This window comes from Xiphophorus couchianus, chromosome 9, assembly GCF_001444195.1.
Source record: "Xiphophorus couchianus chromosome 9, X_couchianus-1.0, whole genome shotgun sequence".
NCBI classification, from domain to species: Eukaryota; Metazoa; Chordata; class Actinopteri; order Cyprinodontiformes; family Poeciliidae; genus Xiphophorus; species Xiphophorus couchianus.
The window spans coordinates 22,939,552-22,955,218 of NC_040236.1; the positions used below are offsets into that span (position 1 = coordinate 22,939,552).

Consider the following 15,667-nt stretch of genomic DNA (forward strand, 5'->3'; position numbering starts at 1 on the left):
AGACGTGAAGCGGTTTCATTTTGTACTAAAGGAGCCTCTTTAGTCTGCAGGATGTCTGAGCAGGAGGTCGCAGGCAGAATCCAGGGGAACACGATGAGCAGACGGCGAAAATCTGCTCATTAACCGGCCCGATCCGACGGGCTGCGGGTCAAAAGGCCAAGTGTTAACAAGCGGCAGGGGAGGGCGGTTGGGGCCTGCTGGACACGGATCAGAAAAAAAAACATAAAAAACCCCCAAACAAACCAAGCATACTTTTTTTTTTTCTTCAGGATAATTAAGAACGCTAGAGGGAAAACTAAAAAGAAACAAGGAGACACGATGCTTTTGCAAAGCTTTTATTAAAAGAAGGAAAAGAAATACAGGACTACATGATGGCCCCCTGTCTGCAGATTCAGACCAGACGCTTTGGTCTGACAACAGGCTGGAAGAATTTACTCTGATCAAGACAAAAAAAATAATTAAAAAATCAGCTGCTTGCAGCCCAAAGCGTCCAAAACTAGAAAAAACTGTATTTACTTTGGCTAGAAAACAAGTAAACAAGGCCAAATCTTTGAGGCACGGCTGGATCAGACGTACGGCATCGTGATCTGATGCTGCTCTGATAAAAGGCACTTTTTACAGGCGACAACAGAAGAATAAGAACAGACCACCAATCTTCGCAGCGTCTCTTTCAGAGGTCTCGTGTCGCACTGTAAACTATATAATGCTTAAAGGAAGTGAGAACATATAAGACATGGGGACACTTTGTAGATAACCTGCTCTTACAGCCGACACAGACGTGCAGGCATGATTTAGTTCACACTGAAAAGCAGAAAACTCTTCTTCATTTTAAAGGGAGAGTTCAGATTTCTGAAGTTTGGGTTTAAAATAAAGGGAGATTTTAGTTGACTGCGAACCGTGTCTCAAAGTTCTGCAACATGGACACTTATTAACCAAAACGTCGCAGTGTGTTTGGTTTCTCTATGCGACGAAGAACTTGGTTGTCAGGGGGAAAAAAAAGAAAAGGGCCTAATATTGACGTAGAACTCCCTGAGGACCCGGGGGCTCAGGTTGCCTAACCTTTCGGAGGAGCGGCCATCGCTTCCTTCCTGCTTGAGGCGCTTCATTCTGTCCACCGACCTGCCGCCTTCTCGCCCCGACATCGAGAAGCCTGACAATTTCTGAGTTTATGCTGTTTTTTAGGGTTTATTTATTTATTTATTTTTTAAGGAAAAGTCAAATCAAGGCAGAACTCGAGAGTTAAGTAAAAGTCTCATTAGCAGAGTTATTTCCAAAGTGTTCCCATGGTAACGATATCGCCACGGCCTAATCACATCTACAGTAACGCCATATGCACTGCAGAGAGACGTTTTTTGTTGTCATTTAGAACATAATAGGTGAAAGAAATAATAAGAAAAGAGAATACTATAGTTAAAGTGTTTTTCCAGAATTAAATCAGAAAATGGCTTTTATTGGTCTTTAGTTTCCCCGGTGTTTGCTGCTTGAAGGCACCCTGTGAAGTTTTCCAGTCAGCCGTCCGTCGGGACGCTCTAGTGTTACTCATCAGGATTGCTTCTTTAATTGTTGATTTACGATCACTTATCGGCAAACCCGATCATCCCCCTCTAGGAAACAACACTCAGCCAACAAAATAAAAACGGTTTCAAACTTCACACGGCACCGTGAACTCCCCGTCATAAATACTCACAACTCCAACTGGAGCAATTAGGCTGAAGAGAAAGAAGAAACCAATTGTTCATCTGGCACATTAAAGATGGTGATAAAAAAAAAAAAAAAAAAAAAAACTTTTCAGGAAATCTTTCTTGGTCCCTTGTTCTCCCAACAACTTTAAACTAACACTACATATAAAAGCTGAGGCTAAATACCGACATACAGCACAGCGTACCGACATCAGCGTGGGTTTAAGGTTTTGCTATAAGGACACTTAAATTCCAATATGTACACGTAAAATATTTCCTTATTCATCATTTAATTTGTCTAAAGTGTCGATGCACTTAATGTTGAAAATTGCATAGGAGTGTATTCATTTTTATCTCTTAAAACTCTCTTAAAATAAAGGGGGCGGTTCTACAGTCACATATATAGAAAGAAGTTTGCATCCATCTGAAGAGAAGTGGGATGATTTTACCGTTTAGGCCACTTGAAGGTAACCTACTGAATACAGCAGAGAGTCGGAAAATAATGGGCCATAAAGGCAACAAACGTTTTGTTCCCGACAGAGGAACTGATTGTACTGAGAGTAAACAGCATTTAGCACACTTGCATATTAAACCAAGGAAACAGGAAACGCTGAGGTTCATCGCCGGGTCTTTGGTGTCGGTTCATGTGGCGGTGGGGTTGAATTCGACTCGTCGTTTTTACCCCCTAATGTTTGGTGTTTCTGCACTGAATTTTAGAAACACTTTGGGGGGAAGAGAAAAAGGAAAAAAAAAGGCCAGCATTCAGAGACACACACACACACACACATACACACACACACACGCACCCAAACATGTCCAACCATGACCTCACCTGCTGGGTGGATCTGACTGGATCTTAAGAGGAAAGTCTGACGGAAAAGCATTTGGGTTGATGAATAACAAAAACTCATGCAGCCTGACTGAAATGAAGCCCATATAACACTTATAATAACACTGGGGGATGTATTATTTTCTGATTGATACCTGATAGGTTGGGCGTGAATATGAAAGGCAGCAGCTCACTTCCTGTAACTAGAAGCTGGCTTTAAAGCGAAGCTCAATAACACAAAGCTTCCCTGCAGTGGTTGTACCGCGTTGGTGCTACATGTCGAAGGTGAACACATGATGCCGTTTCTCGTATCTTAAGGTGAACATAAATACAGAGGGATATACAGGTGTGTGTCTGTGTGTGTGCAGCTTCAATGGATGGGTATGTGGGAATGAAAGGAGGAAGGAAGAGAGCGCTTGCTGGGTAATCACAGTGGAGCTGAGCGGGGCGGCTGGCTGGGCTGGCTGCTCAGAGATCAGTGGTGGCCTTGGCGGTTAGCGCCTGGATGCGGCTGGTGTTACAGTTTTTGCAGAGGACGTGTCCATCCAGAGGGTAGCAGCCCTGGTTGTCCCCCTCAGACAGCAGACAGCCGCAGCCCTGCAAGACACACGCTCACTGTTAGGAAGATGACTCGAACTCCAGGAAGTGTTTGGCCACCATTCAGGATGAGCCTAAACACTTGCTTTCACGAAGCTCCTCCCATTTACCTAAACCTCCGCCCTGGACCTTACGTCTTCAGCTGAGCTCATCAGACTAGTGGCAGCAACAATTAAACACCAAACTGCGCTTTTGCTGAGCTCATTATACAAACCACTAGGCCTGTTGGGATGATACATTTTGTTGAACAATAAACTGTCCCAGACGTTAATGAAAATGCATAGAAATAATCTGCTAGACAGATTATAACAAATAGGGTTTGTTTTCTTTTTACAAGTTTGTCTACAAACTTAGTTGGCGTTTCTAGATATGTTTTCGAAAGATTCTGCTGCTTTGATTTTGATGATGCTTTATGTACAGCAGGTAGAATAAGCTACACTTTTTTTCGGTCCACACTTTGTGTTCTTCAGTGATGTGATGAGGCGAAGTGTCAGAAAGGATAGGTGGATCTTAAAGAGACAGAGGCCAGTTTCAAGGCATCAGATATGGCTGTGATGTGAAGTCAGTGTTTGATACACAGTACAGACCAAAAGTTTGGACACGCCTTCTAATTCAATGAGTTTCCTTTATTTTCATGACTATTGACATTGTAGATTCACACTGAAGGCATCAAAACTATGAATAACACATGTGGAAATATGCACTAAACAAAAAGTGTAAAACAACTGAAAATAGCCCTTATATTCTAGTTTCTTCAAAGCAGCAACCTTTTGCTGTGATTACTGCTTTGCACACACTCTGCATTTTCTTGATGAGCTTCAACAGGTCGTCACCTGAAATGGTTTTCACTTCATAGGTCAACCTGCCCTGTCAGGTTAATAAGTGGGATTTCTTGCCTTATAAATAGTCATGAAAATAAAGAAAACCCATTGAATTAGAAGGTGTGTCCAAACTTTTGGTCTGTACAGTACACACAGAAAAACAACAACTGATAGTAACTTAGTTACTTGATTGTGTTAAAACATGTCACTATGTGGCTGGGAAATACATAGTTAATATTTAATATAGATTCCAGTAAACTTGTGAGGACGCTGAAAATGTTTGCCCAACATACACTTAAAAAGGCAAAAGGGAGTAAGATTCAAAACTTCTCTCTCCTGATTCTGGCATTGAACAACTAGAATTAATCGTGTTAATCTAGTTATTAAATCTGACAATTTAAGTCAGTGAAAAAAATGCTTCTCCACACTCCCAATTTTTCCCCTCAAAAACCTATACATACTCAGAAACCTGACGTGTGCTTGTTATCGTGATTCAGTTTTACAGTGTAAACAGCGTTTAAAGAGTCCACTGAACTTGTCTGTCAGTTCAATCTTTCTGCAACCTTGGCAGCATTTACAGACTGGATTTTCAATTTGCCTTTTTTTGTCATTCACTGCGCAGCACCTTGGCCTTCTCCGCTGTTTTTTGACAACATTATGAGGAAAAGAAAAAAGTGTTTCCTGAAAAGACCTAGCTATGTTATGACAGCGTAATGAATCACGTCTTATCCTTGTCTGTTTATATCAGAGTGCAGAGCAACGTCTGCCATCTTTGATCGCGTCGGAGAACATCGGAGCAGCAGGACTGGAGGGAAGCTTCCAGGTTTACCTCAGCTGACCTTTTCTAATAACGAAAAGACAACAGACACCCTGAGTCCTATAAGGACCTCCGCATAGGTGCACAAAAAACAAGCGCTGCAGCTGCATTTATGATAAAGCACATCCTTTTCTGCTGTGAAGAAAACCTTTCCTCTAGAATTAGAACACGACAACTTCATTTGTTTTCAGTAATTCAATGCAAAGAAGTGAATCTTGTGTATTCTCTGGGTTTATTACGCACAGACTGAGTTTATTACAGTAAATGAAAACCCAAAACCTGAACTATACGTCTGTGTGTACTGAATCTACACAATATGTTTTTGAAGTCAGCTACTAAAATCGATAATATATCAACATTCAGTGACATGCACATCAATTCCATGGGAAAAACTGTTTCCTATTTGCTTAAAAAAAAAGTAATTTTTTAGTTTTATTTTGTTCAGGAAGTAGAAGGAGGGTAGAGTTGTCATTAACATCCCTACTGTCTGCGACTAAAGCCTACAGTCGACCTCTGCCTCCCTCCTTCCTGCCGTCTCCTCCATCCTCTTCTGGCTCCCTGGTGACAAACTTCTTCTCTTGTTGAGCCTCTTCAGCTGAACTAATCTGCCTTGCTTTCCTCTGACCTTTCCATCTGCCAGCAGCGCCGCGCGCTCGCACCAGCGCGGCTCTCTGACAACGTGATGAACTCCGTCTCCTTCAGCCAGGCACACATTGTCTCGGCGGCACTTATCGGCTAATCGCGCGGGCTTCTGACAGAATGGTTACTGTGTGAGTTCGTGAACGTCGCCCGGGAGAGAGCGAAAGTTATTTCGGAGCTGGAAAGAAGAGCGATGATTCACTCGTCTCTCCTTGAAAAGGGTGACTCAGGGACGAGCTTGCGAGTTCAGGCTGACGGCTTCACGCTGCGGATACCTGGCAAAGAAAAACACACACACAAACACACACACACGTACCTCGCAGCGGTAGCACTTCACGTGGAAGTCACGATCCAGGGCCACGATGCGGACGGTCTCCTCCTGGCCCGGCGCCGGCATTATGGGCTCGTGGCACACACAGCAGCGCGGAGCAAACTTCCTGTGAGAAACAGCGGAGAGGAGCTCAGAACAGCAGCACATGATGATGATGGTGATGATGATGATGATGATGATAAAGCACAAACTGAAACTCTGAGATTCACACCTTTTGTTAAAACTACAAACTAAAGTGTATCTCATTGGGATTTTACTCAACAGACCAACACAAAGGATTGAATGATTGTAAACATGAAGGGAGGTGATGTGTGGGGCGTGAAAAATCTTCTACAAATAAAACTCTATTTTATGTATATACCCCCTTAATATAATCCAACTTTATTGGCCTGATGTAATATTCTGATCTTAAATGTCACGTTTCATTCGATGTAAGCAAAATAAGAGAAAGAAAAAGTAATAATTAACTGAAATAAAGCCTTGAAAACATCAGTGTTTGTGTAGCTGATCTAAATAATGGGATTCACTCAGTGAAATTAATTCACTTCTCGAAAGTTTTCTAATTTATTCAGATGCACCTGTGCAGTCAGAGCTACAATGAAATGGTTTAAATTAACATGTCGGTTTCAACTAATTACATGAATTTTGTAGTGCATTTAAAAAAAAAAAAAAGTTATTGAATTACTTTTCTTTTTTTTTGGGTACAAAATTCCCAAGCAGGAACCTTTGTACTCGTGTGTTTCTGATACGCCCGTCAATTTGATGCACAAGCAATACAGGACAGAGCCGCTTCTCTCAGCCCACTACAGGTTCATTTTTGGTTAAAAAAAACAATCTGATGGGACGCTGGAAAAGACGATTGTTGTGTGCAGGTTAGTTAAACTATCAGCGAAGCTATTCCAGCATACAATAGCATCTCAATGCTAACCATGTAGCAGCGACAAAGACGTCCCCAACGCTAATGCTGGGAACATCTTTGCCAACCTGATGGCTGAATAACCTAAATAACCAAACAAGAAATATTTTTGTTGTTGACCAACAAAACCCATTTAAGAGCAAAATGGGTTTTGAATTGAAAATGTTTATTTTGTTGAGATGTAGTTTTCAATTCAAATACGATTCATTTTGATTAACTGCAGACCCTGCAATTAACTTAATTAAAATGTTCAGTAGCGTTCCACCACTAGTTTAAATGTACTTTAATGACACATGTACTTTAAACACATGTACTTTAAAGAGACTTGTAGTTGTAATTACAGTGGAAACAAAGGATTGACTCTGAGTGGCTGAATGCAGATGAAACAATTAATTAGAGTTTTCCAAGCAACTCTCCACTACTTTGTGTTGGTGTGCTGCGGAAAATTACAATAAAATACACACAGCTTTGGGGTTGTTTTGTGACAAAATGCAAGAAAAAAAAAAAGTGGAAATCAGTAGAATTCAGCTAAGACAAATTTCTTTCTTCTTTGCTTTACTATTGCTTTACAGGATTTATAAAGGACAAATCCTTGTACATTAGCATACATTTGTTTTCTTTTCTCTTGAAACTCAGTGTAATTCATTGTTCACCAACAATGAAACAATGTGGAAATATTCCCACAAATCAGACGGTACAGCAGGTGCTTTTCACTCTGTAGCTTTAAAAAAAAAGTTGCTCCGTTTACCGACTGTGCGTAGCAAACATTCAGAGCCTCATTTACAGAACAAAACTTCACGAGCGTAACTCTGGAAATGCCTTGCGGAGAAGAAGTTTTTCTAACAATAGCAATAAGGATCTGAAAAAAAAAAAAAACTGTCTGAAAATGTAGGTCCCGCTCAGTGACCAGAAGTGAGGCGAACGCTTCCTCTATTCCAGATTGTCATTCAGTATCTGTCAGGAAGTAAAGGCTTCTGGTGTGGCTGTGGGGGAACCATGGCCATGCAGCAACAGCACGGGCCGAGGCTCGAAGATTCCTCGAAACAAAGGCCCGGCTGATGAGGTCATACGTGCTATGTGAAAATACACAGCGTGCCATACTGTGTGCACACACACACACACACACACACGCCCACACACACGCAGACTGAAAGCCAGCGGTTTCCCTTCTGGTCACTGAGGAGAAAAACATTTCTGGTAAAAATGCTGCTTACGCAATTAACTGATGTCTAATACAGTGACAGGAATGCACCGTTAAATTCATGTCCACATCTAAGGATCACATGGCTTTCTCAAAACGCTGACCGTAATTCCCTTTAAGGAAGTCGGAGATCCTGCACTACTGGCACGGGTGGCACCACAGCTAGCGACGTGTCGGAGCGTTACGAAGGGTTTCTGTGTTTAAATGTTGACGAGAAAATGACCCAGATACTCTGGCAGTGTTTGGAACGTCCGGCGGGCGGAGCTGGTCAGGGCTTCAGGTCATGAACGTTTGAGAGAAAAAAAAGTCCCACATTCAGAAGCAACATTTTTAAACAAAATCACAGGTGATTCCCTGCATGTACTAATATTCCTGCTGCATTTTGTTACTTCATACCAACAAACCTCAAAGAATTGCTTTGGGCTGAAACGATTAATCGGATTAATCAGGATGAATCAATTATTGAAATGATCGTCAACTAATTGACTGAGTGTACAGACTCACCATACTCAGAGCAGTAATAAGTCAAAACTGTAAAAAAACAAAAAACACTTTGCATTTAAGAAAGAAATGTTCTTTGTCTGTAAATATGTTTATATGTTTACCTTTTTGAGGTAGAAGCTCTGCTTGGCAGTGTTTTGTGCAGCTGACCGTTTGCAAACAGAGATCAATTTATTTTGTATTTCTTTATTATTTTGATTTTAACTACTTTCACATTATTTCATTAACCAAAATGGATTTTGTTCTTTAACGAAATGGCAAAATGTCAACTATTAGACCTCCACAGTTACAAACGTCTCTGAAAAACCACGACTTTTTATCCAAACAGTTTGATTTATGTTGACGCTCTTATTTTGAAATGCAACCAGAAGCTCTTTCTTAAGATAGGTGGAAGAAATTGTCCTAGCCGCTGATGTCAGGCGGGCCAACACAATCTGCTTCCCGTTGTATCTACGTCTTCTGAAACGCTCGGTTACAACAGAAAGCTCGTGAAACTAAATAAATTAATCAAAGCCTGATGCCAGAGAAGTAAATTAGCGATACCTAGAAAAAGAAAAGTCAAATGACAAACGTTAATTTTGTCCAATCAGGTGTGGTCCTTGACAAACGGCCAGGATGATGTGCTGGTCCAATCGTGCAACGCTTCAGCTTGCTCATCCAATCGGGTCTTTGAGAAATACTTTCCTTTAGAAACGCCTACATAGTCTCCTGACGTACCTACTCGGAAAAGTCCCACAAAATAAATAAAAGATTGGATAGCCCCGCAACAGCAAACTGTAAGACCTGTGATTAGCATATTTAAGGCAAACATAAAAATAAATGAATTTAAGACATTTGAAGGTGTTAATTTTGGATGCGTGAGTTTAAGACTTTTAAAGATTGTTTAAAGCTGCGCGGACACCCTGCTAAGAGGAATGAATGCTGCACTGGGACCAGTCGGGCTGCGTACTTGTGGAAGTCCTCGATGCAGTGGATGTGGTTGGAGGCGTCCACGGTGAAGGGGATCCCGTCCAGGCTGCGGTGACACACCACGCAGGTGAAGCAGTGAGGGTGGTAGGCCTTGCCCGTCGCCCGCAGGATGCGCTCCATGATCGGCTTACTGCAGATGTTGCAGGTCTCCAGAGTGTTCTGCGAACACAAACACACACACACACCGTTACGCAACAAAGGCCTCTAATCGTCTAATGACTGGCCGACAGTCAAGTCCATTTGTACGGCACATTTCAGCAATGAGGCAGTTCAAAGGGCATTACATCATAAAAACACATCGTAACTAATTATGACGCTTGCAATAAACATTACATTTTGTCAAATGCCATCATCAAAATCCTCAAGTCAATACACATCAGATATGTTGGTCAATGTTCAAGTTACTATGAACTAAAGGCAGCTGTAAACAGGTGGGTTTTTACCCTTGATTTAAAGGAACTCAGTGTTTCAGCAGCTTTGTAGTTTTCTAGAAGTTTCCTCCAGATTAGAGGACAAAAACTGAAAGCTGCTTCAGATTTCTAGCAGGTTTCAGTCAACATCTTCTAACGTGGAACGTATGATTTGAATCTCGCCGGCGCACCCTCTGCTTCTGCAACAAACACAGTAGGCCTTTGCCTGAGCTGTCCTTAAATGCCTCTGAAGCTGAAGGAATCTGATTAGCGCCTCCCCTCAACCTCCAAACACAAACACAGTCATTTTTCAGCCGCTCTCTCCCTCACTCCATCCTGGCTTATGCAAGAGCGAGCGCTGTAAATATTTCCACTTTGTGATGACTGCAGGTTTTCTGCAGCCAGGCGACTGGGCAGGCAGCCCGCTAGTGGGGGTGTGGGGTGTGGGGGGGTGATGTGGCTGACGCCCGCCTCTGACTTATCTGTGGCATTTCTCTTCTTAATATCTGCCCAGAGAGGCCATTTGTTATTTCAATATTTCATAAATAACAACTAGCTCTCTAAGCGGCGGTGCTGCTAAAGGGGGGGCGGGGGGGGGGGGGGGGGGGGGGGGGTAACATGGGAGGGTGATCAATGTGTGGCCTGATGAGGCCGTGTGTGAGTGAGCTGATGGGCCCCTGCTGTTGCAGCCTCTCGCTCAGGCATTTCCTGGATCTCTGCATCGCTCCCACCCCCACCCCTCCGCTCCCCCATCATCTCCCTCTGTCTGTGCGCTTGGCTGGGCTAAACAGAGCACGGTTCAGTGGCTCCCATTGGCCCCCGCCGTAGTAGCAAGCTGCCTCAGTGTTTCCAAACACAGCTCCGGGTGTGTAGCAACACTGCGCTGCGTCACGCGCTGCCTCCCAGATGCGCTCGCGGGGGCCCTGCCGTTTAAAATGACACTTATGTGACCGCTCGGCCGAGGTAAACCTAGCACCCCATCCCCTCCGCCCCCTCGCTCCGGTTGCGTCTCACGCGCACTGACATTTATAGTTTACATGCTAATGAGCGGGAAACGCTGTTTCCCGTCGGAACGAGGGTAGTTCTCCCTGCTACGTAAAGCAGCCTCCTGATAAGATCCTGGCTACATGATGGTGTGGCACCGGAGGGGTTGAAGGAGGGCAAGAAGAGAGAGATGTACGACCCGAGGCGGGAGAAGAAAGCGGTTTGAAAAACGGCCGTTTCTTCAAAGCACTCCTGGAGAGGCTGTATTTCATGAAAAGCAATGTGTGCAGACAAGCCCTCACCTCCCCCCCACACCCTCAACACACACTCCCAAACACCCCTCCACCGCCTGCACCCTCTCCTCCTCCTCTGCCTCCAAGATGGTAATAGAAATAAACATTATTCCCAGGGCAACATTTGTGTGTAAACAATGTCCATATTGCAATCCTGCGCGATCCTGGAAGTGGAATAAAGCCTTTAATGAGCTCGCTGCTCCAAACCCTGGAGGTTTGCCTCGCGTGCACACACTCGGAGGTAGAGAGATGGAGGGGATGAGGAGTGTGTGTGTGTGTGTGTGTACGGACGTGTGGGGGTGTGGGTGTGTGTGTGTTGGGGGGGCATATTTACAACCTGAGAACGCGAGTAAGACACCAGGGCCAAGCAGCACTAAACCATCCTCAACTCGTCTGTCTGCATTCCTACTTCCTTATTCTCATCTGGCCTTCATGTGGGAATACCTTGCCCTTGTTTAGCTTAACTGGAGCATATGATTTCACAGCACACAGATCCTCCGGGCCACTGTAATGAGTTCGCTACTAAAAAGACAAAAAAAAAAAAAGAGAGAAAGAAAAATTCCTCTCGTTTCCTTCTGATGGTGAGATTCTATGACCTCAATTCGCTCGTGCTGCTGCTGCTGCTCCTGTTGTTCTGGCTTTCGCTCGTGACTCGTCTTGTTTGGGGGTTAGGTAACGTTTATCTGCTCTGTTACCCAAACCCCCCGCCCCTTCCACCCCTCCACGATTCTGATGTCAAAACAGAGGAACGTGCGCGTGCTCCCGGTCCTTCTGGCTGGGCTCCGCTCCCACTCACGGTCTGAGTGGCTCTGCATAAATCAGAGCGTGCCCTCGCGTTCACACGCCGCCGTCCCTCTGCAGTCTGCCACTAGAGGGCTGTATACGTCTGCACATGTCCGGATGCAGCCTCTGCTTCTCCCCCAACCCCTCCCTCCACTTCGCTCCATGTGATGTACTCAAGCATATGTATTCTCTTCTTAACCCCCACCCCCCACCTCCACCTCTCTCTCTCTCTCTCCTTCCTACATTTGTGTAAGTGTTTGCCCAGAAGGCTAAACAAATGTCTAGGCAGATGAGGTAAAGTGAATTTAGGTCAGACAGCCTCCTGCTGAACCGAGGGGTGAGTGAAGTGCGTTAAAGTCAATTGTGGCCCCCTTTCTCTTGATTTAAGCCGTTTCCTTTTCCGCTCGAAAACTCGACACAGTCCGGCTCGGCTTCTCGATATTTCATAACAGGTTCTGGTACAGAGTAGCACACAGCTGTCTGTTAACATGAGGAATGTGATGAATTGGGGAAAGAGAGTGGAAAAAAGGCTGAAAACCTCGATGTGATGGAAAGTTAAACCAAGCATACTTATTCTTTCTTGTGAGTTACTAATTGGTGATTATCTTATTAGTTTTGACTTCAATTTTAAACGGGTAGTATTATGTAAAAATCTGCTTTTTTTTAGCTTTACATCATGTTATGATGTTATTCACTCATCAAAAACATATCTGGGGTGTTGCTTTTATTCTTTCATGCATGTGTGAAAAAATCCTAATCTCCCATGGCAACCATTCAGCTTTTCAAAACGCCTGGGTGGGCCAAGCTCCGCCTTCCTATTAGACCTATTAGAGAAGCAACAATAAATCAGCTAGATTTTGAAATCTGCCCATTTTCCTTTGACTAGAAGGTCTAATACTAAAAAAATCAGACACAAAACATTTTCAGTGTATAAGCACACATGTGATGATGAACTCGAACCACAACCTGGACTACATCCATTTTCATTTATGTCATATATTTCCTAAGCAGAAATCTGCACTGGCCAGATATAGCTTGTTTGGCCCATCTCTTAGACCTATGAAGATCAAAAAGATTCCTGATATATTCAGTTTTTACACGAAGTAGAGCTTCATTAATCAATAATACCAGGGTAAAAGATGGAAAATGTGATTGACTCTTCAAACAGAGAAGCTTTGATGATTTTACAAACCTACACTCAATCAGAGATTAAAATAAGAACGCACTCTCTTCCCCTCTGATCAGAAATGCAACAGAAAAAAAAAAAAGAGAAACAGTCCACAGCAGTCAACGCTGGTAAAACCCAGGCCTGAACCAAGGGTGTCTTGCAGCAGAAACAAGTCAACACTTGGGAATGTGACGGAGCATATTGCTGAGATTAAGCCGCTTGCCAACACTATCAACACAGGTTTTACACCTATCTGTTCCCTTTTTTGTTCCGTGCGGGCTGAAGGGAGGCCGGAGTGCGCCGAGAACGCACGCAATTCCTGTCCTGGCACAGTCAACTTCAGAGTGGTCCAAATTTACAGATGATCTGACGGCGTGTGTATGTGTCAAAGAATGTGACGGTCAGCGCCAGGCCAGGCTGTGCGAATTAACAACACCATGGTGAAGGCAGCTCAGTAATATCTAACAAGCGTCTGATGAAAGATGGAGCTCTGCTGCTGCTGTTTGGCCTTTCTTTGGAGTGAACAACGGATACTGACTCCTTGGTGAACTATGAGTCAAAACACTGACCCTCTTACTTCCTAAGGGAAGGTGTCTGCTGATTTAACAAACCCTGACAAGCAGCTTCTCTCCCTTTTTATTGTTTAATGTGGGCCAATCAAGGAGGACAAAAAAGAAATCCTTTCTCCCAAAAACCATCACAGGCTTAATTACCAAGCGTGGAAGCTTGCAACATGACAGGTGGTTTCATTAACCTGTCAGGCGTTGTAAAGGATGAGGAGCGGGGGGAGAAAAATGAGGAAAATGCTTCAAAGCAGAAACAGCAACAAGGAGATGGAGTCAGGATTCGGTGGAAATACTTTTTTTTTTTAAAGAGACGCTTCAGCGTGCTAGTCTGCACCGCCAACCTCGGACATTAGGAGGCGACTTTTGCTGTTGCAGGCTTCAATCTAATTCTGAGTCTTTCAGAAATCAGTTCAAGCCTGCATAAATACAGTGACACTAAATTATAAGAAGATCTAATTATACAGACATATATTCATGTCAACATAAAACTAAAAGTAGATAGCTAGTAGTCGACTGGGCAAAGTTTGGAAACAGGAAATCTTTTTGGTCAACAGCCAAGACCAGCCAATCAAACTTCATTCGTGGAACATCTTTCATACGGCGTAGTGTAGCACAAAGTGTCTAAGGACAGATATTAAACCAAGTAAATGGACAAGTTATTTTGGTAAAACAACCAGGAATTAAAAGAGAAATCATTCAACTATAGAAAGTAAGGAACTGATGGAAACACAGCTGTGTAGGTTAGAAAGGAAACACTGGAGAAATATTCAACAAATTTAGAAAAGCAGTGAAGTAACGATAAAATTTACAATAGTAAGGTACAATTTGAAATATAGAAAATATAAAAAGATGTGTCAAACCAAATGATTACCAGACCTGGATTATTTTTAGGCACTGACCAGTGGCTGGTCATTTTTAAAGCTCAAAAATAAATGCATACAGTTAGTCATGCTAACCTCGCTAACATGAGATTCTAAAGACTAAATGTAATTTTCAAATACATTTCCTTGCTTTATACAATTAAATAAATACAGTTATCTTGCTGTAACATGCACTGTCGTGTCAAGTTTGCTTTTCATATAAATAATTACATAAATCTTAAGAACACTAGAAAGAAATATTTTCAAAGCCATCAATTGTGGAGAAAACCAAACCAGCTGAAATGTTCATCTTTCACTAATCAGTAGATTAGTTAAAGATACTGATGTGTCCAATTTAGGAGCCACATATTTTGAAGGCTGGTTATGTCATAGCGACAGTCCAAATTCAAAGGCTCCTCTAGTTTAGCTAAAACTAGCAAAAACTGGTATTAAGAAATTAGCTAAAACTAGGTCAAATTAGTATTGGGAGATTAGCTAAAACTGGCTAAAACTGGAATTCACACATTAGCTAAAGCTAACCAAAACAAAGCTGGAAGATCACTGGAGAAAAAACATGTTTAGGAACTTGTAAAGTACGTTAGATATCTTAGATAGATGCTTTCATCTATTTAGTGGTGATTTACTCATCAGTAAAAATGTTGATGCTATTCATTTACTTTTCATTCAAAACCTTTGTCCTTAAAATAAATGCATCCTCAATTATGCTTAGTTTCAATAAGTAGCTCTGAATAACCCCATCCCTGTCCTCCAGCACTGAAGAAAACTAACAGAACTAAGGAAATATATTTTTGCATGCCTTTAAGTATTTGAAGTGAATGCATTTTTCAGAAGCAGACCTGACAAAATAGTCTTTTGGTTTCAAACATTAATGATGCTTTTAAGATTGAACTCTTAGTTTCCCCCCAACAAAAGCAGCTTCCAACTGTGAGAAGCAGCTTGTGAGATATTTTTCCTAAACCCCATGAAATGCAGAAAATGCAGCAAATGGACAGAGATTTCGGGAGCCACCTTTAGTCCGCTCGCTGAGCAGGAGAAGTATTTATCACATGTAGGGGTTAAAGGGTGTGTTACTGCGTTCTGAAGCCAAATCACGGCGGAGTGGGCCAGAGGAAAATGCCAGAAATTTGCTTTTGGTTGAGGGAAGCTCAGCCGGTTTTAAACCTCCACACATTTGTGAAAGTATTGTGGGAGCACCACCCTTTCCTGATCCGGGGTCTGCTCTGGCCATAGAGGTGGAGACGTTTAGGAGTGCATTGTTTCAGCTGGTCCAGGTCGATGTTTT

The 15,667-nt window shown here is 42.8% G+C and overlaps 1 protein-coding gene across 7 annotated transcripts in view; it reads right to left on the reverse strand.

Annotated features, from left to right (window-relative positions):
* Nucleotides 1-319: 319 nt before the first annotated feature.
* The window catches only part of lpp (LIM domain containing preferred translocation partner in lipoma), a 179,810-nt gene continuing 164,462 nt past the window's right edge, over nucleotides 320-15,667 (reverse strand). For all 7 annotated transcript variants that reach the window (XM_028027707.1, XM_028027704.1, XM_028027708.1 and 4 more), the window contains 3 exons: nucleotides 9,281-9,459; nucleotides 5,699-5,819; nucleotides 320-3,105 (listed from right to left, as the gene is read on the reverse strand). In XM_028027707.1, the coding sequence (XP_027883508.1) occupies nucleotides 2,977-3,105; nucleotides 5,699-5,819; nucleotides 9,281-9,459 (429 nt within the window). In that variant the 3' untranslated portion in view covers nucleotides 320-2,976. The remainder of the gene's footprint in view (nucleotides 3,106-5,698; nucleotides 5,820-9,280; nucleotides 9,460-15,667) is intronic.